General features: G+C 40.9%; 1 protein-coding gene across 2 annotated transcripts in view; it reads left to right on the top strand.

Annotated features, from left to right (window-relative positions):
• The window catches only part of LOC120913924 (neuronal acetylcholine receptor subunit alpha-7-like), a 252605-nt gene extending 228027 nt beyond the window's left edge, over positions 1-24578 (top strand). For both annotated transcript variants that reach the window (XM_040324284.1, XM_040324290.1), the window contains 2 exons: positions 18829-18938; positions 23577-24578. In XM_040324284.1, coding sequence (XP_040180218.1) covers positions 18829-18938; positions 23577-24101 — 635 coding nt within the window. In that variant the 3' untranslated portion in view covers positions 24102-24578. The remainder of the gene's footprint in view (positions 1-18828; positions 18939-23576) is intronic.
• The last annotated feature ends 223 nt before the right edge of the window (positions 24579-24801 follow it).

Here is a 24801-nt window from a genome sequence, read left to right as displayed (position 1 = left end):
CCCCAGTCACCCCCCCCTCCACCTACAGTTAGAACACTAAGCAGGGATACATTTAACCCCTTCCTCACCCCCTAGTGTTAACCCCTTCAATGCCAGTCACATTTATACTGTAATTAGTGCATATTTATAGCACTGATCGCAGTATAAATGTGAATGGCGCCAAAAATGTGTCCGCCATAACGTCGCAGTCCCATTAAAAATCGCAGATCGCCGCCATTTCTAGTAAAAAAAAATAATTAAAAAAAAATAATTCTGTCCCCTATTTTGTAAGCGCTATAACTTTTGCGCAAACCAGTCGCTTATTGCGATTTTTTTTTTTTTTTTACCAAAAATATGTAGAAGAATACGTATCGGCCTAAACTGAGAAAAAAAAATGTTTTTTTTTTTTTTAAATTGGGATATTTATTATAGCAAGAAGTAAAAAATATTGTATTTTTTTCAAAATTGTCTCACTTCTTTGTTTATAGCGCAAAAAATAAAAACCGCACAGGCGATCAAATACCACCAAAAGAAAGCTCTACTTGTGGGGAAAAAAGGACCTCAATTTTGTTTGGGAGCCACGTCGCACGACCGCGCAATTGTTAGTTAAAGCGATGCAGTGCCGAAAGCTGAAATTTCACCTGGGCAGGAGGGGGGTATATGTGCCCAGTAAGCAAGTGGTTAAAGGAGCAGTGATTAATTTAATAAATCTTAAAGTAAAACAATAAACATGAAAGGTTCCTTTAAATATAGTGCCTGTGTGGTCCCCTTAGTCTGCTTGTAAAGTGGCCCATCTGTACCATGTATAGAACCTGCTGCAGCAAAACTGACATTTGTAAAGAAAAAAAATACATTTAGCCGGATTCAGAAAGCACTTACGCCGACGTATCTTCTGATACGCCGCGTAAGTGCACTGATGCGCCGTCATATCTATGCGCCTGATTCTTGAAATAAGATACGCCTGAATTTTGGCTCCATCCGACCAACGTAAGTCTCCTACGCCGTCGTATCTCGGGCGCATATTTACGCTGGCCGCAAGGGGCGCTTCCATTGATTTATGCATCGAATATGCAAATGACGGAGATACGCCGATTCACGAACGTACTTGCGCCCATCGCTGTAAGCCGTTTACGTAAGACGTAAGACGTACGTCTAGCGTAAAGTTATTCCACAAGTCATGTTAGGGTATGGACCAGGGAACAGCCATCATATTTTACGTCGTTTGCGTAAGTCGTACGTGAATGGGGCTGGGCGTAGGTTACGTTCACGTCGTAGGCATTGAGCCGTCGTATCTTAGGGAGTATATGCGACATGATTCTGAGCATGCGCGCGCATGCGCCGTTCGTTCGGCCCTTCATTTACATGGGGTCAAGCTTTATTATAATAGATCACGCCCACTACCTTCCTACTTTGAATAAGGCGGGCTTACGCCGGCAAATTTACGTTACGCCAGCGCAACAAAGTGAGCAAGTGCTTTGAGAATACTGTTCTTGCCTCTCTATGTTACGTCGGCGTAGCGCATATCAGATGCGCTACGCCCGCACAAATATACGCCGCTCTACCTGAATCCGGCTAATTGAATTTTATTATCACGGCTGGAAGTTATTTCCGGCAATACAATTTTTTTTTTAAACGGCAAATGACCAGCCTGAATAATGATCAGGGCCTATCCAATCCCTGGTGACATGTGCCCATATGGTGGCTGTGATGTTCAGTCGCCTTGGAGTAACACAGTCCTTCATCCTCTCCTGTTACAAGTTCTACAAGCAAATAAAATCATTTTAAAAAGACATCCCCTAGACTGCTCAATGAGCCTGTGTGAGTGGACTGTTGCTGTATACCTGGCTGCCTGTGCACTCTTTGGGGAAGAACCAACCAGTAAAAACATCCAGCGTCTCCTACAGAAGTGCTACAATAGTTAAAATTATTTTTATGATATCAAGGCTGAACATTACATACAGTGCCCTCATTGGACAGAATGACAGTTTCCTTTTTTTTGCTAATATTGCTATTGTTATCATATCAAACATTAAGGCTAGGGAAAACTTGTGAGCAGTGCCCTTATTGGTCAGGAAGGCAGACTATTTTTACAAAACACATTGCGAGTTTGCGGCGTATTCATCAAAAAACTATAATTTTCCATGCTGCTTTTACTCCAAGATTCAAAGCAGCACATCCCTTAAACAGAACAAACATTTCAGCATGCTCTTTTGCCTTGTCACTTGTTTCTCAGTGAACAGGCCTGAAGGATTTTTTTCCTGTCAGAAATAATCCCTTATTCCCCTTATTCTTTTCTTTGGTAGTCATTGCTGACAGAGAAGGACATAAAATAGAACTTCAGGGGCCAGATTCTCAAAGGACTTATGACGGCGTATCTCCACATACGCTGTTGTAAGTTCGAATGAGCGCCGTCGTATCTATGCGCCTGATTCTTAGAATCAGTTACGCTAGAATTCGGCCAAGATACGAGCGATGTAAGTCTCCTACGCCGTCGTATCTTGGGGTGCATATTTACGCTGGCCGCTAGGGGCGCTTCCATAGATTTACGCGTCAAATATGTAAATTAGCTAGATACGCTGATTCACGAACGTACTTGCGTCCGCTACGCCGTTTACGTAAGGCTTACGTCTGGCGTAAAGTTACCCCTGCTATATGAGGCGCAGGTAATGCAAAGTATGGACGTCGAAACAAGCGTATCTTTTTACGTCGTTTACGTAAGTCGTACGTGAATGGGGCTGTGCGTAGGTTACGTTCACGTCACAGGCATTGAGCCGGCGTATCTTAGGGCGTAAATTTGACGTGATACTGAGCATGCGTGCGCATGCGCCGTTCGTTAGGCGTCACGATTAATTTCCATACAACAGGCCCCCTACCAGCCTAGTTTGAATTACGCGGGATTACGCCGGCCCATTTACGCTACGCCACCGCAACTTACGGAGCTTTGTGAATACTGCACTTGCCTGTCTAAGTTGCGGCGGCGTAACGTAAATAGGATACGCAACGCCCGCACAAAGATACGCCCTCCTACGTGAATCTGGCCCCAGGTGTGCTGTGCTGTTATAATTGGCAGAATAGTGTATGATAGAGGGGTGAAGTATTGTTCATTTGAGTAGATTTAGTTATAGAAAATCAAAATAAATTATAAGTGGTGCTAAATTCTAAAGGCAGACAATGGGGGTTATTTACTAAAATCCACTAACAATTGCGAACTACATGTGCAAAATGCACTTGAAATTGCACTGAAAGTGCACTTGGAAGTGCAGTCACTGTAGATCCGAGGGGGACATGCAAGGAAAATAAAAAACAGCATTTTAACTTGCACATGATTGGAAGATATAATCAGCAGAGCTTCCCCTCATTTCAGATCTACCCCTCAGATTTTATAGCGACTGCACTTCCAAGTGCACTTTCACTGCAATTTCCGTGTCAAAATATCTTTATTGTGTAACAGTAACAAAAAGTATACAAACATTTTCAGATAGTATTAACATATATAGAGGGAAATTCTTAAATATAATGAAGCATTACTTCTGTATCACATATATTCTCCATTCATAAAAATGTGATCAAAATAAACTCGAAAAATTGAGAGGTCAATTGACACATATTCCTGGATATCTGAGGTCTTGCAGCGTAACTTATTGATTCCGTTCCAGACGTCGTAATGCTTCCATGTCACTAGAGGCGTCTGGTTAGTGTTATAGTTTCCAAATAACTTAGGTAATTAGAAGTTGCAGATTCAAGATAAAAAAGAAAAACAAAATCAAGAAAAAAATAAAATAAAATTAAAAGAGGGGAGGCAAGGGAAGGAGGGAGGGGTAGGGGGATCTGCAGGACTAGACCGGGGATCTATCAGTATTTCGGTAAAATAAATCAGGCCACCTGTACAATGGCTGGGCTACCATGGCAACATTACCGCATTAATAAATGTGTTCTGCATTGTGAGAGTAATCCAAGGTTGCCATATACATTCAAATCTGCCGATCGTGTCCGTTTCAATAGCCGACATTTTGGCATACATCATCGCTGTGTTCATTCTATTGACAGCTTCGCTCATTAATAAATTAGGAGATTTCCAAGCTTTCGCTATGGTTTGTTTTGCCGCCGTAAGGAGCTGTCTAATCAGATTGAATTGTATATATGACATATTGTTTGGTTTTAAATTAAGTAATGCCATTTTAGGATCCAAAGGGAAGGAAGTTTTAGTGAGGGCTTCTATTGTTTGGAAAACTTCCGACCAAAATACCTGTGCCTTTGGGCACGACCACCATGTATGAATATATGTTCCTGTACCAGAGCAATCCCTGAAGCATAGATCGGAATAATTACTCGAAAATTTAGCCACTCTGGTCGGCACCAAATACCACCTAGATAGTACTTTGTAATTTGCTTCCGCTGCTAACACATTAGAGGATGCTGTTTTAGTATTGTTCCATATGTGTTCCCACTCCTTCTCACTCAATTCTGTACCCAAGTCTTCTTCCCACTTGCGGACATAAGATAGTTTCCCTTTGTCTGGTTGCGAAAGTAGTTGAGAGTATAGGGCTGAAATCACATTTCTAGCGTGGGGATTCTTATCACAAACATTTTCAAAGACGGAGAATTTGTTCGGCGAGATTGCTGAGTTAGTAGGAGGTTGGAAATATCTAAAGATTTCCTTCGGTGGTATACCATGAGTTTTACACATAGATGGGAAGGGGGTCATTGTCGTTGAGTCCAAAAATTTGTATTTGAGCGTACAGTCCTTTTCCACCCATTCTTTAAAGGAACTGGGGGAGACCCAAGCTGGGTAGAATGCCGGGTTTTTATTGAAGGACAGTAACAGGATTAATGGAGATAAAAGGTGATATTTGGATTTAACTGCATCCCATAAGGAAAGCGAGTGCTTCGTGACTGGGTTGGTAATATGCTTACGTAACTTTGGAGAGATCCACAATAAGTTAGATATAGAAATAGGGTCACTTTCCACTGCTTCTATTGATACCCAAAGTGGCACCTCTTTTTTGGCATGATATTTTGTTAACATTGCCAATTGTGCTGCTTGGTAATAACGTGCAATGTTGGGATAACCGAGTCCACCTGCCGTCTTGGGGAGATGTAAGACTTGTGGTTTGATTCTTGGTCTGGAAGAACCCCAGACGAAGGCGGAAACCCGTTTTTGTACTATTCTGAGAAAATGAGCTGGAATGGGTATAGGGAGTACTCTAAAGAGGTATAGGAGTTTGGGCAGTATGGTCATCTTTGTTGCATTAATTCTACCGAACCAGGATAAGGGAAGTAGGGCCCATGAGTTTAAAAGACTTGTTAAATGTTTCAGAAGTGCAGGGTAATTGTATGAATATAAATCCGATATGTTAGCAGTGAGGTGTATTCCTAAATAAGGGATGCTTTTGGCTGGCCATTCGAATGGAAGACCCACTTTCGCCGCATTCAATTCTGTGCTGGAAAGTGAAACGTTGAGGACCAGACATTTCCTAGGATTTATCGCTAAACCCGAAAAAGACGCGAATTGGTGTAAGATCGGGGTTAAGTTGGGACCAGAAACTTGGGGGGACGAGAGGAACAACAAGATGTCATCCGCGTATGGTGTTTTACACCACCCAATTCAATACCCAGTACCTTGGGGTCAGCTCTTATTTTTTGGGCCAGGGGTTCTATGAGGAGGGCAAACAATAAAGGGGATAATGGACAGCCTTGTCTAGTGCCTCTCTGTATGGAGAATGTATCTGATTTATAACCTGCGTATTTGACATACGCTTTCGGGTTTTTGTATAACTGTAGAACCCATCGTATGAAGTTGGGACCAAAGCCCCATTTCAACAATGAGTACTCTAGGTATGACCAAGAGACTGAGTCGAAGGCCTGTCTAATATCTAGTGATAAGAAGCATGCTGGGATTTTCCTCTTTCTTGCAATGTATGCTAATAGACTTGCCCTCCGAATATTGTCCCCTGCTTGTCTATTGGGCATGAATTCCACTTGATCTCGATGTATCAATGATCCAATAATCTTGTTCAGTCTGCTAGCTAGAATTTTGCCAAGTATTTTAATGTCCGTGTTAAGCATGGATATTGGGCGGTAGTTTTCGCTAAGGGTAGCGTCGGAATGCGGTTTGGGTATCATACAAATCGTGGCCGTGAGAGATTCTTGTCTAAAGGATTTATGGCTCAATAAATCATTAAAGGCGTCAGCCATTGTGGAGGAAATCTGCTCCTTGAGCGTTGTATAGTAACGTGCAGTGAACCCGTCTGGACCCGGTCTTTTATTTAGTTTAAGGTCTTTGATGGCCGTCAGGATGTCTACTTGTGTTATTGGTTCATCTAAAAGTGCGTTTTGAGAACCACTCAGTCGTGGTAACTGTAAATCAGAAAAAAAGGTGTCAGCCTCCTGTAAGTTGAATGCTTTAGTTTCGGAGTATAATTTTTTAAGGTGTGTACTGAATTTTTGCACTATTTTGATCGGGTTACTAGAAATGTTATTATTTGCAATTTTTAATTGAATGGGTTTGTATGTTTTATTGATTGAATTAAGTGATCTTGCGAAAAGTGTGCCTGATTTGTTAGCATTTTTGTAGAAAAAGTGTTTCGTCCTACGCAGAGATTTATCGGCAGATTCCGTGAGAAATAAATCATATTCCGTTCGTGCCTTGTCGAGATGGGCTTTTGTTTTGGGCGAGTAACTATGTTGAAAGGCCATGAAAGCCAGATTGTGTTCTAGTTCAAGTTTATTTGCTAGTTGCTTGCGTTCCCTTTTAAGAATCCCGTATTGTTTTTGTATTATTCCCCTCAGCACTGGTTTGTGTGCTTCCCACAGTGTAAGCGGTGAGATTTCCGGGGTTGCATTTAGTGTCATGTATTCTTTTAGGCTGTGTTCTATTATATTTTTATAAGATGGGTGTTTGAGAATTATGTCTGGTAGGTACCATGTGGAATCATGTTTTTTGGGTATAGCAGAGGCTAAAGTGGTGAGGACTGCATTGTGGTCCGACGAAGGAATAGGAATGATGCTGGAGTCAAGTACCTCCGGCAGCATACCTATTGTCAAAAAAATGTGATCAATACGACTAGAAGATTGATGTGGATTTGAGAAGTATGTGTAAGAGCGCCTGGTGGGGTTCGTTTCCCTCCAGGAGTCCACTAGACTGTACTTAGATAGCAAATTGGAGAGGGACCATTTAACCTGTTGTTTCGGAGGGGAGTAGGGGGTTTTGTCCAAAAATGGGAGGAGAACCTGATTGGAATCCCCACAAATAAAGAGGGAACCAAATTTGTGCGTGTTTACCACTTGAAATAAATGCGTCATGAATGGGAGTGGGTTTTGATTGGGTGCGTAATATGACACAATAGTCACTGCAGTGTCCATTATATGTCCTGTTAGTATGATGTAGCGACCCTCTGGATCTTTTATTTCAGACTTTACAGTAAATGGTGCAGACCTATGAAAGGCAATTAGGGTGCCCCTTTTTTTAGATGAAGCGGATGCTGTATATACCTGAGGGTAGGAAGCATGAAAAAATTTAGGGGTGGCGGTAGGGGTGAAGTGGGTTTCCTGTTAACATAGTACATGTGCTTTCTTGGCTTGAAAATATCGGAAAGCCTTCACTCGTTTTTGTGGAACATTTAGACCCTGCACATTTAATGACAATACATTCAAAGGAGCCATGGTAGCCAAACCATTCCGCACCTCTTACCATGTGATCCTGTACAACGATTACCCGGTCTAGTCCGTGCAGATGGGAGAGGAGGAGGAAAGAGGGGGTTCGTGAAAACGATAACCTTCAAAAAAGAAAACAATACATTACTGATAAAATAACAAACAAGCATCAGAATGAACATAAAATGTTCCGAACTGGCCCGTGATCGGGGGAGAAGTACCCGGTCAGGGGAAAAGGGGCCCACATCTGACCCCCGCATATTATTGCGAGGATCAGAGGGGAGCCAAATGTGACGCATGTATTTTCCGTGCGTTGGAGGCCCGCGTCCAAAAAAATTCTGTAAGTACCCTTAGTGGGCACTGAATGTACAACATCTCTAATAACTTCTACAACAAACAGGGTAACTGGTCTTTGTAGATAAGAAAAACTAGTGATTTTAAAAAGGGAGAGAGAATAATGTGGAACTCCACTCAATGAAAAACGGGATGGTGGTATCTCTCGCCCATTAGGCAGGGAAGAATTAGCGTAAAGGTAAGGGACTATATGTAGGGTACTAGGAGAGGATGGGCTAGATTGAAGTGACCTAGTGAGAGGTTGGTAAAAATAAAAAATAATGTAATTAGAAAACAACCTGGCAGTTGGGCTTAATGGTCCCATGGATAGGGGAGGGGAGTGTCTAATCTTGTAATGTGGGGAAGGTGAGCCACTAAATGAAATCACAGGCATATTAGTGGTCCCTGCTGTGAGGGTGTTGGTTATAACAATAGATGGAAATTAAAAGGAAAAAAAAAAATGGCATTGTTACTGCCGTATGTTTTGCAGTCAACATATGAACAAGTTCCTGCCTTTAGGCAGAAGAAAAATAGGAGTATCTTGCACAGAGGAATCAGTCCATAGTATCTTCTTGGTCTTGTGCTAGATCTTGAGCCACAAATCTGCCACGCTTGTGCATTTGTTGGATGCCGTTATTGTGGTCTTGCTTAGGCGAATTGTTGTGAGGAGAGGAGGATGCAGATCTTCTACGTGCAGCATGTGTTGTCGGTGGTTTTTCAATTATTTTGAAGTCAATAAGTGCTTGATTGAGCTGATCCGGGGTTCTGCACACTATTTTGGTACCTTGAAATGTGAACCGCAGGGAGAAGGGGAAACCCCATTGGTATTTAATTTGGCGATGTTGCAATTCCTGAAGGAGGGGTTTCATAGCCCTTCTCTTATTTATCGTCAGCTGGGAAATGTCCGCAAAGATCTGATAGTCATACCCCTGAAAGGATAATTTCTTCTTTTCTCTGGTAGCCTCCATTATTAGTTCTTTGGTTTTATAGAAATGGAATTTGGCTATGATGTCTCTAGGCGGTCCATCCGTTTTCCTGGGGGCAAGAGCCCTGTGGACTCTGTCCATTTCCAGTCTGTTTGCGGGTATACCAGGCAGCAGTTCCTGACATAGTGCCAATATGGTTGTATGCAGATCGATGACTGATTCGGGCAGTCCCCTAAACCTTATATTGGACCTCCTGGCTCTATTTTCGAAATCCTCCAGTCTGTTTTGCAGGGTTAAATTTTCTTCTTTAAGGGTATCAATTTCTGTCAAACACTCTTGTGTGAATACCTCAATTTCGTCCACTTTTGATTCGAGGGCATCAGTGCGGCCCCCAAGGTCCCTAATCTCCTTGGTGAGATTGGCTGTTATCTGGTCTGAGGTAACTTGCAGCGCTCTGTGAAGCATCTTTTCAAATTGCTTCAAAAGACCTGAGGGGACCACTGTATCCTGTCTTAATAAAGATGAGGATTCCTCTAACGTGTCCTCTCCCTCACTATCAGTGATGATATTCCTGGGGGAAGCCATTTGCTTCTCTGGCTTGGCTATAGCTTTTTTCTTCCTCACTATCTCTGAGGAGAATTCACCTGAGGGGACCGGCGCCTTTTTCACAGCCGCGCTCTTAGGATGCAGAGCGCCGTTTGTACCGTTGTGTTTGTTCTTTCCCCTATTTCCTCCCAGCACCATCTTATATCATTAGGTGCCTCTCACCTTCCGGGAGTCTGTTCCAGTGTCCCCGCTCGTTTTGACGGTTCGGTCCGTCGTTTATATGCGGGTATTTCTCCTGCACGGAGCGGAGCTCTAGCCCGGCATTACCGTCCCGCTAGGCTCCGCCCACACGTCCCCCTTTCACTGCAATTTCAAGTGCACTTTGCACTTGTAGTGCAAAGTGGATTTGTCTTTCATAAATGACCCCCAAATATGTTATTGGGCAGTATGAGCATGCTTCAAATCAATTTTAAGAGTACTGTTTTTTTATTTTTATCACATATAATAGAACATTACTGCTACAATATATAGCCATAGACATATTGGTTGTGATAAAGTTCACTGTAGTGTCTTACAGTACATTAAAGAGCACCAGTGTCCAGACCATGAACATTAACCACCCACCATAAATTTACTGCAGCAGGGCGTCCGCTCTGTGCCAGATCACGTACCTGGAATGTGATCTGACACTTCCGAGTCTGCGGCGACTCACTCCCGTTGTGATTGGACACAGCAGATCACCGTTCTGTGAGAAGGGAATGTGCTGATCCTGTGTTCCTACAAAGCAGGAACACGGATCTTTACATCCCCCCAATCAAAGCACCCTGCTGCAATATCCCAGTCTGCTATAAGTCGCTGATCTTCATTACTAGTAAAAAAAATATTATAAAACAATATATATAAATATATATATATATATATATATATATATATATACACACACATATATATATATATATATATATATATATATATATACCATAGTTTGTAGATGCTGTCATTTTTGCACAAACCAGTTAAAGTGGTTGTAAACCCTGTAAACCTTTTGACTACTTCTACCTATAGGTAAGCCTAGAATAAGGCTTACCTATAGGTAGTGGAAATATCTCCTAAACGTGCGCCGTTTAGGAGAGATTTTACTTGTAGTGCCGTTTCTTCCCCAGCCTGTGCAGTTATTGGAAGCTGCCTACACAGGGGACATCACTGGATTCTTTTGCAGGTAAGTGGCACATAATGGGCTAGTATGCAATGCATACTAGCCCATTATGCTTTTCATTTGCAGGCTTTGCAGCGGGCTAAAAAGGAAGTAAAACCCATCAGGGTTTACTTCCTCTTTTTAATATACAGGTATTGGGATTTTTTTTTTTAATTGTAGCAGAATACATATTGGCCTAAACTGATAAAGAAATTAGATAAAAAAAAATGGGAATGTTTTATCACAGAAAGTAATTATATATATATATATATGTATATACATATACATATATATATATATATATATATATATTTTTTTTTTTTTTTTTTTTTTTTTTTTTTTCAATTGTCTGCCTTTTTTTGTATATAGCACAAAAAAAAATGCAGAGGTGATCAAATACCACCAAAAGAAAGCTCTATATGTTGGTAAAAAAAGCATACTTTTTTTTTCTTTTTTAGTACAGCATCGTATGACCACGAAATTGTCAGTTAAAATATAGCAGTACCATATCCCAAATGGCCTGGTCATGAAGGGGGGTAAACCTTTTGGAGCTGAAGTGGTTAAATTATTAACATTATTTGCACAATGAAGCCTCGTACACTTGGCCGAGAATCCTGTCGTAAAAAAAAACAAAGTTTTTCTCGACGTGATTCTTGTCAAGCTTGACGAGAATCTTGTCAAGCTTGACGAGAATCTTGTCAAGCTTTCCTTGCATACACACTGTCAAGCCAAAATCTCGTCGTTCTCAAAAGCGGTGATGTACAACACGTACGACGGCACTATAAAGGGGAAGTTCGATTCCGCTGGCGCCACCCTTGGGGCTGCTTTTGCTAATCTTGTGTTTCCGCGTGTGAGAGACTTTGGTGAGAGATGATTTGCGCGTTTCAGTCTGTTACATCGTGACGAATGTGCTATCTCCATTACGAACGCTACTTTTACCGAAGGTGCGCTCCCGTCTCATACTTGATTCTGACCATGCGCTGGTTTTTAAGACTCGGAAAAGCATACACACAAACGTTTTTCTCGTCGTAAACCTCCCCGACGAGAATCACGGCGAGAAAATTGAGACTCCCGACGAGAAAATAGAGAGCAGGCTCTCTTTTTTTCTCGTCAAGATTCACGCCAGTTTTCTTGACGAGAAACCATACACACGAACAGTTTTCTCGGCAAAAAGCTCTGCCAGCAGTTTTCTTGTCGTGAAAAACGAGCCTGTGTACAAGGCTTAAGACTCTTACCAGAGCAATTGAGTAGGAGACCAGCTTTACATATAAAACACATTTGACTCTTTTCTGTATACAGAAGAGTGTCTATTCAGCAGCACTTCAATCTGAATTATTCTAGTTTTCAGGTATGAGAACAACATTCTACTCCAACTTCTCCCCCCCCCCGCCCCATGTAATGCACAAGTTTTTGGAAGATAAATTCCTATGTGAACCATGTCTGCCTTCCTCCTACTACCCCTCCCCTACAGCTCTAAAATCCACCTTTTCCTCTAGCAGCATGTGGTGGCCCAGGCATACATAAAGAAGTCAATGCTATGTCCAAACTGGGTCTGCACAGCTTGGCTGTGTACCTGTCCACACAATGGTACCCTTATAATCAATAGTCCCTGCCTGCAAGTAGATAAATCAATATTTTGCTATAGGGTTTATATTCTTTTAAACCATGGACGGAATTGAGAACATGATAAAAAAATAAAAAAAACTTTTCCAGTGCCTTAGGAATATTAGCAATCTATGGTTATCTAAAATAATCTTTATATATGCATTAACAATTATAGCAGCAGTCAGATGCTACTTTAACTATTGGTTTTGGTAATATGCTTTCCAGTGGCGGCTGGTGCTCAAATTTTTTGGGGGGCACAAACAAACGAAAAAAAAAAAACATCAATTGCAGTCTCACTGTGCCCATCAATTGCCGCCACTGTGCCCATCAAACGCAGCCACTGTGCCTATCAAACGCAGCCACTGTGCCATAAAATTGTCGCCACTGTGCCATGCCATCAAACGCAGCCACTGTGCCATGCCATCAAACGCAGCCATTGTGCACGTCAATTGTCGCCAATGTGCCATGCCATCAAACGCAGCCACTGTGCCATCAATTGTTGCCACTGTGCCCATCAATTGTTGCCACTGTGCCATGCCATCAATTGTTGCCACTGTGCCATGCCAAATGCAGCCACTGTGCCCATCAACTGTCGCCACTGTGCCATGCCATTGTCGCCACTGTGTCCATCAATTGTCGCCACTGTGCCCAACAATTGTCGCCACTGTGCCATGCCAAACGCAGCCACTGTGCCCATCAATTGTCACCACTGTGCCATGCCATTGTCACCACTGTGCCCATCAATTGTCGCCACTGTGCCATGCCAAACGCAGCCACTGTGCCATGCCATTGTCGCTACTGTGCCCATCAACTGCCGCCAGTTTGCCCCAGAACCTGATTGGCTGAGACGCCTGTCAGGGGTCTATGTATTGTTTTTCAGTGGCAGTGCAGGAGCGAGAGGGGGTGGCGCTCCTCCACCCTCTATGGACGCACCGCCACTGATGCTTTCTTTTTTGGTTTATTAATGTGGAAGAAAGTCTAACTTTAACAATTTTTCAAAACTTTCCCTCCCCCCTCTTCCTAAACTTTCCTGCATACCCTGTATAAAAAAAGGTCTGAATACTTACATCTTTTTAATGCAGTGCGGTTGCCTGATCTTGCAGCTCCAACTCCCGTGTGTCAGTGATCAACTACTATAGGGAAGAGGGAGCCTCGACACGCCACAGTCATTGTCAAGAGCTCCCTTAACCACTTGAGCTCCAGAAGGTTTTACCCCCTTCATGAGTAAACCATTTTTTGATATTTACAGTGCCTTGAAAAAGTATTCATATCCTTTGAAATTTTTCAAATTTTGTCATGTTACAACTAAGAACATAAATGTATTTTATTGGGTTTATATGTGATAGATCGACACACAGTGGCATATAATTGTGAAGTGGAAGGAAAATGATAAATGGTTTTCCAAATTTGTTACGAAAATATCTGAAACGTGTGGAGTGCATTTGTAACTAAAATCTAGTGAAACCCATTGCCTTCAGAAGTCACCTAATTAGTATAAATACAGCTGTTCTTTGAAGCCCTTATGGGCCGTACACACGACCGAACATGTCTGCTGAAACTGGTCCGCGGACCAGTTTCAGCAGACATGTTCGGTCGTGTGTAGGCCCGAGCGGACAGGATTCCAGCATACATTTGCCCGCCGGGCCTTTTTCCAGCGGGCAAATATTTCTGGACTTGTTTTAAAACAGCCCGCTGTAATCCTACACACTCGGACATGTTCGGTCGTCTGTACAGACCTACCGTACATGTCCGAGCGCCCGCCATCCCTCGCATGCGTCGAATGACTTCGACGCATGTGTGGAAGCATTGAACTGGCAGGGCCGCCCACGTCGCCGCATCATCATCGCGGCGATGGCGCGGACACGCCCCGCATATTGTTTACACGCGGATTTCTGTATGATGGTGAGTACAGCCACCATACAGAAATCCCCGGGCAGACATGTACGGTGAAAACGGTCCGGCGGACCGATTTCATCGTACATGTATGCTCGTCTGTACGCGGCCAGGAGGTTTGTTAGAGAACCATAGTGAATAAACAGAATCATTAAGGCCAAGGAACACATCAGACAGGTCAGGGATAAAGTTGTGGAGAAGTTTAAAGCAGGGTTAGGTTTTAAAAAATATCCCAAGCTTTGAACACCTCATGGAGCACTGTTTAATCCATCATCTGAAATTGGAAAGAGTATGGCACAACTGCAAACCTACCAACACATGGCTGTCCACCTAACCTGATAGGCCAGGCAAGGAGAGTATTCATCAGAGAAACAGCCAAGAGGCCCGTGTTAACTCTGGAGGAGCTATAGAGATCCACAGCTCAGGTGGGAGAATCTGTCCACAGAACAAGTATTAGTCGTTCACTCCATAAATCTGGCCTTTATGGAAGAGTGGCAAGAAGAAAGACATTGGTGAAAGAAAGCCATAAGAAGTCCTGTTTTCAGTTTGCAAGAAGCCATGTGGGGGACACAGAAAACATGTGGAAGAAGGTGCTCTGGTCAGATGAGACCAAAATTGAACTTTTTGACCTAAAAGCAAAACGCTATGTGTGGCAGAAAACTAACACTGCACATGGATGGATGAATGGAGCCAAATACAGGGCAATCTTAAAAGAAAATCTGTTCACCTTCCAGCAGGACAACAACCCTAAACATACAGCCAGAGCTACAATGGAATGGTTTAGATCAAAGATCTAGAAAGGCCCAGTCAAAGTCCAGACCTAAATTCTATTGAGAATCTGTGGCAAGACTTGTAAATTGCTGTTTACATACACTCTCCACAGACATTCTGACAGAGCTTTAGCTATTTTGCAAAGAAGAATGGGCAAAAATGTCTCTCTCTAGATGTGCAAAGCTGGTAAACATACCCAAAAAGACTTGCAGCTGTAATTGCAGCGAAAGGTGGTTCTACAAAGTATTGACTGAATACAAATGCATGCAACACTTTTCAAATGTTTATTTGCAAACAATTTAAAAAAACATTTATCATTTTCCTTCCACTTCACAATTATGTGCCACTTTGTGTTGGTCTATCACATCAAATCCCAATAAAATACATTTATGTTTTTGGTTGTAACATAACAAAATGTGGAAAATTTCAAGGCGTATGAATACATTTTCAAGGCACTGTAGCACTGAGCTACTTTACCTGGTAATTGTGCAGTCATGCAATACGTTATCCAAATTAAATTGATATAATTGTTTTCACACAAATAGAGCTTTCCTTTGTTGGTATTTTATCACCAATGTTTTTTTTGGTGAAAATTTTGAAGAATTCTTTTTTTTTTCTTTCCTCTCTAAAATTCTCAATAAAAAAATAAAAAAATAAAATGTCTTCATAAATGTTGGCCAAAATGTATTTTGCTTTGGGGTTTATTTTCTTTTAAATCATGGATAGTATTTAGAACATGCTAACAATTTTGAATCTTCAACTGTCTTACGAATATTTCCAGTTTATAATTATCTACGAGAATCTTAATACATACATTAACAATTATAGCAGCAATTAAATGCTAATTGAACTATTGGTATTGGTAATATACTTTCTTTTTTTGGTTTATTCAAGTGGAAGAAAAGCCTAACTTTAATTATTCTATGTGTCTTTGATAAAAAAGATTGGTTTGCATGAAAGTTATAGTGCCTACTATGGTATCTATACAGTATATTTTTATTAGTTTTAGGCTTTTCTAGCACTTAACATGAAACCTTGAAAAAAGACAAAGCTACAAAAAAACTTTCCCAGTGAGAGAACAACAGGCTTTAAGCCTGAATAGACCTCAAATTCAGAGACCCGTGGCAAGAATATTACTGCAAAAAAAAATTATAGCTTTAAAGTTGAGACATAGCTACTAAAAAAAATTCCCAGTGAGAAGACTTTTAGTTAAACAGGACTCAAATCCAGAGACACAAAGCAGTAGTTTTCTTGCAATTAGGAGAAGCAGAAGAGATGGCAAGAGGTAGCCATGCTGGCAGCAAACACATTTACATTTTAAAAATGGATGTATTCATGAAATCTGATATGGGCACATATCGTTGTAAGGGTTTACTTATCTCTCTCCAAAGCCTTAAGTCCTGTATCTTTTTGCTGCTCCATTCCTCTGTTATCAGCATGATCATTTCAAAAAAGTTCTCTGACCTCCAGTATTTGTTGGATTTATTCAACAAAACAAGGAAAAGAGCAAAGAAAAAAACAGCAATGTAAAGCCTCCAATTAGACCCACAGTATAAGAAATTCAGCTAGGAAATTACTTGTATGGTTGCTGAAGGTTATGGCATGAATAAATACACTATATTGTCAAAAGTATTGGGACGCCTGCCTTTACACGCACATAAACTTTAATAGCATCCCAGTCTTAGGCCCCATACACACCATAGAATCCATCCGCAGATAAATCCCATCAAATGGGTTTCAGCGGATAGATCCTATGGTGTGTACACGCCAGCGGATCTTTATCCGCGGATATATCTCCCCTGCGATGGATTCCAGCAGATCGGATATTCGCTGACATGCACAACAAATCCATCTGCTGGAATCCATCCCAACGGATGGATCCGCTGGTCTGTACAGACTCACCGAATCCATCCGTCCGAAGGGATCCCCCGCATGCGTCGTAATGATTTGACGCATGCGTGGAATTCCTTATATGACAGCGTCGCGCACGTCGCCGCGTCATAATCGCGGCGACGGCGCGACACGTCATCGCAAGAGGATTTCGGCGCGGATTTCAATGCGATGGTGAGTACACACCATCGCATGAAAATCCGCCGAAATCCACGAGAGGATTTATCCGCGGAAACGGTCCGCTGGACCGTATTCGCGGATAAATTCTATCGTGTGTATGGGGCCTTAGTCTGTAGGGTTCAATATTAAATTGCCCCCCCCCTTGCAGCTATAATGCACGATTGGTTAAACCGATGAGAATGGTCTGATGGACCGTTTTCATCGGTCAAAACCGATCGTGTGTGGGCGCCATCGGTTATTTAACCATCGGTTAAAAAAAAGCCAACTTGTTTTAAATTTAACCGATGGATTCCTAACCGATGGGTGTCGACGCATGCTTGGAAGCTTTGAACTTCGTTTTTTTAGCACGTCGTTGTGTTTTACGTCACCGCGTTCTGACACGATCGTTTTTTTAACCGATGGTGTGTAGGCGCGACGGACCATCAGTCAGCTTCATCGGTTAACCGATGAAAACGGTCCATCGGTCCGTTCCCATCGGATGGACTGATCGTGTGTACGCGGCATAACAGTGTCACCTCTTCTGGGAAGGCTGACCAGAAGTTTTGGGAGTGCGTCTATGGGAAAGTTTGACCATTCTTCCGGAAATGCATTTGTGAGGTTAGGCACTGATGTTGGACGAGAAGGCCTGGCTTGCAGTCTCCGCTCTAATTCATCCCAAAGTCTTTGCAGGTAAGTCAAGTTCCTCCACCCCAAACTCGCTCATCCATGTCTTTATGAACCTTGCTTTGTGCACTCGTCCAAATCATTTGGTGAAGAGGGGATCATGGTATGGGGTTGTTTTTCAGGGGTTGGGCTTGGTCCCTTAGTTCCAGTGAAGGGACCTCTTAAGGCATCAGCATACCAAGATTGGACAATTTTATGCCTCCAACTTTGTGGAAACAGTTTGCGGATGGCCACTTCCTGCCACATGACTGCTCACCAGCGCACAAAGGAATTTCTATAAAGACATGGATGAACAAGTTTGGGGTGGAGGAACTTGCCTGCACAGAGTTCTGACCACAACCAGATAGAACAACCTTTGGGATGAATTAGAGTGGAGACTTTAAGGCATTTGGAGAGTCAGGCATTTTCGTCCAACATCAGTGCCTGACCTCACAAATGCACTTCTGAAAGAATGGTCAAACATTCCCATAGACACACTCCTAAACATTGTGATCAGCCTTCCCAGAAGAGTTGAAGCTGTTATAGCTGCAAAGGGTGGGCTAACTCAATACTGAATCCTACAGGCTAAGACTAGGGTGCCATTAAAGTTCATGTGGATGTTCATGTGGATGTGAAGGCAGGCATCACAATACTTTTGACAATATAGTGTATGCAGATCTCGAATATGCACATCCATTTCAAATTTCACAATTCATGACTCTCAATTGAGATGAAATAAATGTACCTTTCCAAACAGATTCAATGCTTTATGCACCCATGCTCAGGAGAATTTAGAACACTGTGTGTGATCTGTCCAAGATGCCATTCAACAGTGATTCTCTGATCGAATCACTCATTTCTACATTGCTCTCTTGCTCTCTGCACTGCCTTGAGTGAAGCTGTAGATTAGTAGGAGCACTTGTCACACAGCACAAAGGACGACTATAAACAGTATTTCAAGTCTTAAAGATGGATTTGGCAGAATTGTTTTTGTCACACATATGTTCCTCTGAGTCGTTTACTGTGGTTGCTCCAGTAGTATAGCTGCTTATTTCTGTTGATGGCAATGCTCTTCTTTATGAGCAGGGAGCAATAGCAAGGCATTTTATAACCCCTTATGAGCATTTCACTAGTCTTTAACTTTTATGTGTTTTCATTTCTGTACAGAAATTGTCTGCTGTAAAATGTAACTCTTTTTTTTTTTTTTTTTTGCAGCACAATATTTTGCAAGCATCATGGTCATCGTGGGTCTTTCCGTAGTTGTGACAGTGCTAGTTCTACAATTTCACCATCATGATCCACAGGCAGGAAAAATGCCAAAATGGGTAAGTGTCTTAGCTTAGCCATAGTCCTGTTTGTCAATATTTATTAGCCCCATTAGGGTTAGAGCTACCATGTCATTTGTAATGTCTTGCTCTTGGGAGATTTAACCCCTTGTTCATAATCATCGCATTAGCATCACATCAGTTTCAGTGTTATAGGGCAATAGGGTGCCAACAATTGGTTATAGTTTTCTGTAATATGAAATTGGTAGGGTAGGGGGCGCTACATGTTAATATTATAAGAGTTAACCCTAATAACAAAATAATAATAATATATTAGGGTTAACTCTTATAATATTAACACGTAGCGCCCCCTACCCTACCAATTTCATATTACTGCTCAGGCCACTGATATTAGGGAGGCTGCTTCCAATTTATGTTATTAATTTAATTTTTTTTAAACATATTTCTAACTTAATTACTCACATATTTTGTTATTGGTTTAACTAAAAGTATTTTCGTGGTGCGAAACTCATACCAATTCCTATAGTTTTCTGTAGTGAGAGAAATAATATCATCCAAATAGCCCTATCTTATGTGTAAAAATACTCCGAAAGGACTATAATAAAATACCACAAATCAATGTTACAGTGCTAATATATAATATACAGTTGTTTGTGAACAATTTGCATGTTCCTCAGCCATCTGTATTTCTATAGTTACTAATTGGTTTAAGATGTTGAATTTACTAAATCCAAATAACTTATTTTGTTTGAACAGGTAACCGATTAACATCATAATTAGAGATAAACAAAACCTAAATGCCAAGACCTGATTTAGCTGTGTCAGTGTGCCACTGTTAACGTAACAATAATTCTGACTAATGGCTAATTAACCTGGCTAAATAATTTTTACACAATTTTTACAAAATGTTTTACATGGTTTTAATAAACTTGCCTGCCCAGGCAAATCATACCTGAGAATGTTAATAGTCAAATTGAAGATATCCTTGGTTAAGGTCCCAGTAGACTTTGGATAAACGTCTTCTGATTTGATTGATTATAGACAGATAAGGGGACCATTTTTTGTCAATAGTAGCTGTAGACAGCTCCAGATGACATTTTCATGGGGAATACAATCAACTGAATAGGACTGTTATAAAAGTAAAAAAAAACATATGAGCGTAAAAATTACGATAAATGTTTTCCCCTTTAAATAGTGTAATAAATACGTCCTCTGCTTTTGTCCGTTTTGATCTTAAATGTCCTGGACCAAAGCAGTTGACATAAAACACACTAATTAAGCCTCTGATCGATCAGCAGCAAAGTGGCATGCCCTCAACAAACATGGCTGAGGTAATAATACCACATTGCAATACCATAGACTTTGTAGTAGCCACCAAGACACAGAAAGTTGGCTGGAAACTCCAGAAAATTGCTTTTTTCAATCACTTGCTTGAATGCCTATATGACAAGACAATTGCAACCCCCTCAGGCTCACTTGTAGAAAGTTTATTTGCAGCTTTCTCATCATAACAAAAAAAAAACGATTGTGCTGTGACCCTTACACATGATTCCCTTGTGTGGGCTCCATTTCTGCTGAGTAAACTGAATAATGCACTGTGTGTAATCCTGCCAGCGGGGTTAGAGTGAGGAACACAATGCAAGGTATAATTTTTCTGATGCTTTACTGAGCAAGAAAGCTAAACACATTTTGCCTGTGGTTAGCTAGGATATTCTGTTTGATGGAACATGAAGCAGGTAAGAAGCATATAGTGCAATTTTTAGACTGACCTCACATCTCATAAACTCCTTCATGAGGCTTAAAGAAAAAGAAAACATGAGTAAACAGCTAATGATCCCAATATGATATATGAGGTTGCTTATTCCGTGAAGAGCAAAATCTGTTGTATTTCCTGCCAGCCACTGGTCAGAATGAATTTTGTATATATATATATATATATATATATATATATATATATATATATATATATATACATACATATATATATATATATATATATATATATATATATATACAAGCAGAAGAGACTTGTTTGGGCTAAAGAACACAAGGAATGGACATTAGACCAGTGGAAATGTGTGCTTTGGTCTGATGAGTCCAAACTTGAGATCTTTGATTCCAACCCCCGTGTCTTTGTGCGACGCAGAAAAGGTGAACGGATGGACTCTACATGCCTAGTTCCCACCGTGAAGCATGGAGGAGGAGGTGTGATGGTGTGGGGGTGCTTTGCTGGTGACACTATTTATTCAAAATTGAAAGCATACTGAACCAGCATGGCTACCACAGCATCTTGCAGCGGCATGCTATTCCATCAGGTTTGCGTTTAGTTGGACCATCATTTATTTTCCAACAGGACAATGACCCCAAACACACCTCCAGGCTGTGTAAGGGCTATTTGACCAAGAAGGAGAGTGATGGGGTGCTGCGCCAGGTGACTACCTCTTGAAGCTCATCAAGAGAATGCCAAGAGTGTGCAAACCAGTAATCAAAGCAAAAGGTGGCTACTTTGAAGAACCTAGAATATGAAATATATTTTCAGTTGTTTCACACTTTTTTGTTATGTATAATTCCACATGTGTTAATTCATAGTTTTGATGCCTTCAGTGTGAATCTACAATTTTCATAGTCATGAAAATAAAGAAAACTCTTTGAATGAGAAGGTGTGTCCAAACTTTTGGTCTGTACTGTATATAATAAAGATAGAGAAATTTTACAGTTACCTATTGTATTTTAAGATTGGTTATACAGGTATCAACCACCCCTTTTTGGCTCTCATCATGGGAAATATAGTTATCTCATATAAATTTATTTACATTGTCAAAATATTCTAAACAGGCTACAAACCAGACTTTCAAGAGTTCTTCCTTAGAGCCTGAGCTGCATTTAGATAAAAGTTAATGTGATTTATTTGTAAATTGTTTTTATGAGCCTGAGCACTGAGGCCCTATACACACGATCAGTCCAAACTGATGAAAAAGGACTAAAGTTCAGTTTCATCAGTCCAAACCTACCGTGTGTACGGCCCATCAGACTTTTGTCCTTCAGACCAAAGTTTTAAAACTTGCTTTAAAATCGGACTGATGACTGATCGGTCAAAACCAAGGGTTAGTACACAAAAGCATCGGTTCAAAACCCGCGCATGCTCAGAATCAAGTCGACGCATGCTTGGAAGCATTGAACTTCGTTTTTTTAGCACGGTGTTGTGTTTTACGTCACCGCGTTAGACTCGATTGGATTTTGAACTGATGGTGTGTAGGCACATCAGACCATCAGTCCATCAGACCATCAGACTTCAGCCTTCAGTCCGTTTTCATCAGTTTGGACTGATGGTGTTTACAAGGCCTCACACCTTTACTAATGTTTCATATGCCTCAGCCAGCAATATCCAAGGATAGGTCCATAAAGACAGCCAGATTTAATTGATATAAATGAAAAGCAGATCAGCTATCCAAAGGATTATAGACCCATTTATTGTTTGCTAAAATCAGGTTATATTATAAGAACTCATTTACACCTGCTTCAGCTTCAACAAGGCTTCAGACAAGCTTTGTTAAAGCCCTCTGAAAGCTAGTCAAAGCCCCTGTCACTAAATAAAATGGTTAGCTGACAGTCCTGTTTACACCTGCTTTTGCTTCGGCTTCGGCTTTGCTTCAAAAATGATACCCCATGTAGCTTCAGTGGTGCTTCAAAGCGTCTTCAAAGCCTCCATAGAAGTCTATGGCAAAGCTTGCTTGAAGCCCCACCGGAGCCCCACCAAAGCTCCCACAAAGCCTCGTCAAAGCACCAAGCAAAAGCAGGTGTAAACAGGACTGTAAGCTAACCATTTAATTTAGTGACAGGGGCTTTGACTGGCGTTCAGAGAGCTTTAATGTCCAAAGCCTTGTTTTGAAGCAAGTGTAAACTAGCCCAGTTTGTTTTTCTGTTGGAATCTCCCCGATGAAGCTCCCAGCTCCAACTTTTCGTGTCTATTATTATCTTGATCGAGGACAGAGCAAGTCAACTAAGCTGCCATTTTAAATATGTTTAAGAAATACAATTCATGCTGAATACAGTACATGGACACTATAATTGAAGCACATTAAGGTCATGGAGTGGCCTAGCCAGTCTCCAGACCTTAATCCTATAGCAAATTTATGGAGGGATTTAAAACTTTGAGTAGCCATGCGACAGCCAAGAAACCTTAAGGATTTAGAGAAAATCTGTAAAGAAGAGTAGACCAAAATCCCTCCTGAGATGTGTGGAAACCTGGTCACTAACTACAAGCAACATCTTATCTCTGTGTTTGCCAACAAGGGTTTCTCCACTAAGTACTAAGTCATGTTTTTCTTATAGGATCAAATACATATTTTACTCACTGAACTGCAATTTCATTTATAGCGTTCGTTTTATGTGTTTTTTTTCTGGATTTTTGGTTCATATTCTGTCTCTATCATTTAAAATACACCTATGATAAAAATAATAGACCCTTAATTTCTTTGTAAGTGGGAAAACTTAGAAAATCTTCAGGGGATCAAATTATTATTTCCCCCCGCTGTATAACCTATGGGCCTTCAGAACAAATAGCAAGCAACCCCACATTTTGCATTTATTCCAATGTAGAATTTTATTGCATATATCTTTCAAGGTATGAGTGAAATATTACTAAATCAGATTTGTATGTTGCTTGTGTCACTTCAGGTACGGGTTATCCTTCTCAACTGGTGTGCTTGGTTTTTAAGAATGAGAAAACCTGGAGAGAACAGGAGGCCTATTCCCTGCAGATATGTGTACCCTAATCACCACCATTCCAGCATTAGCAGCATTGAAATGAATATTGCACCAGCACAGCAATCCAACAATGGCAACGTCTACTGCGGTTACCACACCCTGGAAAGCCCTTGTTGTCCACCAAACAGTGACTCTGGAGTTATGTGTGGAAGAGTGACATGTCCTTCCCTGGAGGACAGTGACCTTGTTCAAAAGAAATGCTTGCGAGAAAGTATGCCAGAGATTGTTAAGATATTGGAAGAAGTACAGTATATTGCCAGGCGTTTCAGAGACCATGATGAGGGAGAAGAGATCTGCAGTGAGTGGAAGTTTGCTGCTGCAGTTATCGACCGCTTGTGTCTTGTTGCTTTCTCACTTTTCGCCATTATCTGTACAATTACCATCTTGATGTCAGCACCGAACTTTATAGAAGCAGTTTCCAAGGACTTCACATGAGAAAGAATTTAGGATGTTTAGTCTGCAATTGCAAACATTTATTTTAAATAAGTTAATTGTTGTTGCTCTCGTTACGTCTATAAAACGTATTTTAACTAATTAAGAAATAACTGTGTTAGTGACAAATAAACTCAAAAATATATTACCATCTAGATAAAATATTTACCATCAAATGTTGTCCATAATAGTGTCACTATATGCTTCTGTGTCCCATAGCAGAAACATTAATTCCAAATATATGAAATTGGAACATCATTCTACCCAATCCTTGACCCAAAAACTGCCCTGGCTTGTCCATCTGTTTCAATGTTTAGCAAAATCAAAAGCACTTTTAGTATCAATAGATACGTTGGGGTCAGTTCACTAAGCTGTATAACTAATTTTAACTGCATTCCTTATTTTGTCAGACACTTCATTTCTAAAACAAAGTGTCAAATAAAAAAAAATGGTATAAATATAGAATTTTTTTTTCATATCAAAAAGCTAAAGAAAGTCTTTATTTCTTTTTTCTCTTTCCATTTTTTTCAAGATTATATGTAAACCCAAAAGAAAAGTGAAAATCATATTTTCTAAAAACAAAAAATGGCAGCTGTTTATGATACACAGTTGTTTAGCAAACAAAATACTTTATATTCGGTTAGGTTTTACGTGTAATACATTTTTTACCAAAAACCTCTGTTCTCCGCAATAGACATTTCAG

Source organism: Rana temporaria, chromosome 1 (genome assembly GCF_905171775.1).
Source record: "Rana temporaria chromosome 1, aRanTem1.1, whole genome shotgun sequence".
Taxonomy (NCBI): domain Eukaryota; kingdom Metazoa; phylum Chordata; class Amphibia; order Anura; family Ranidae; genus Rana; species Rana temporaria.
Note: the sequence above shows the minus strand (reverse complement) of the source record. Positions and strands in the feature narration are given on the sequence as shown.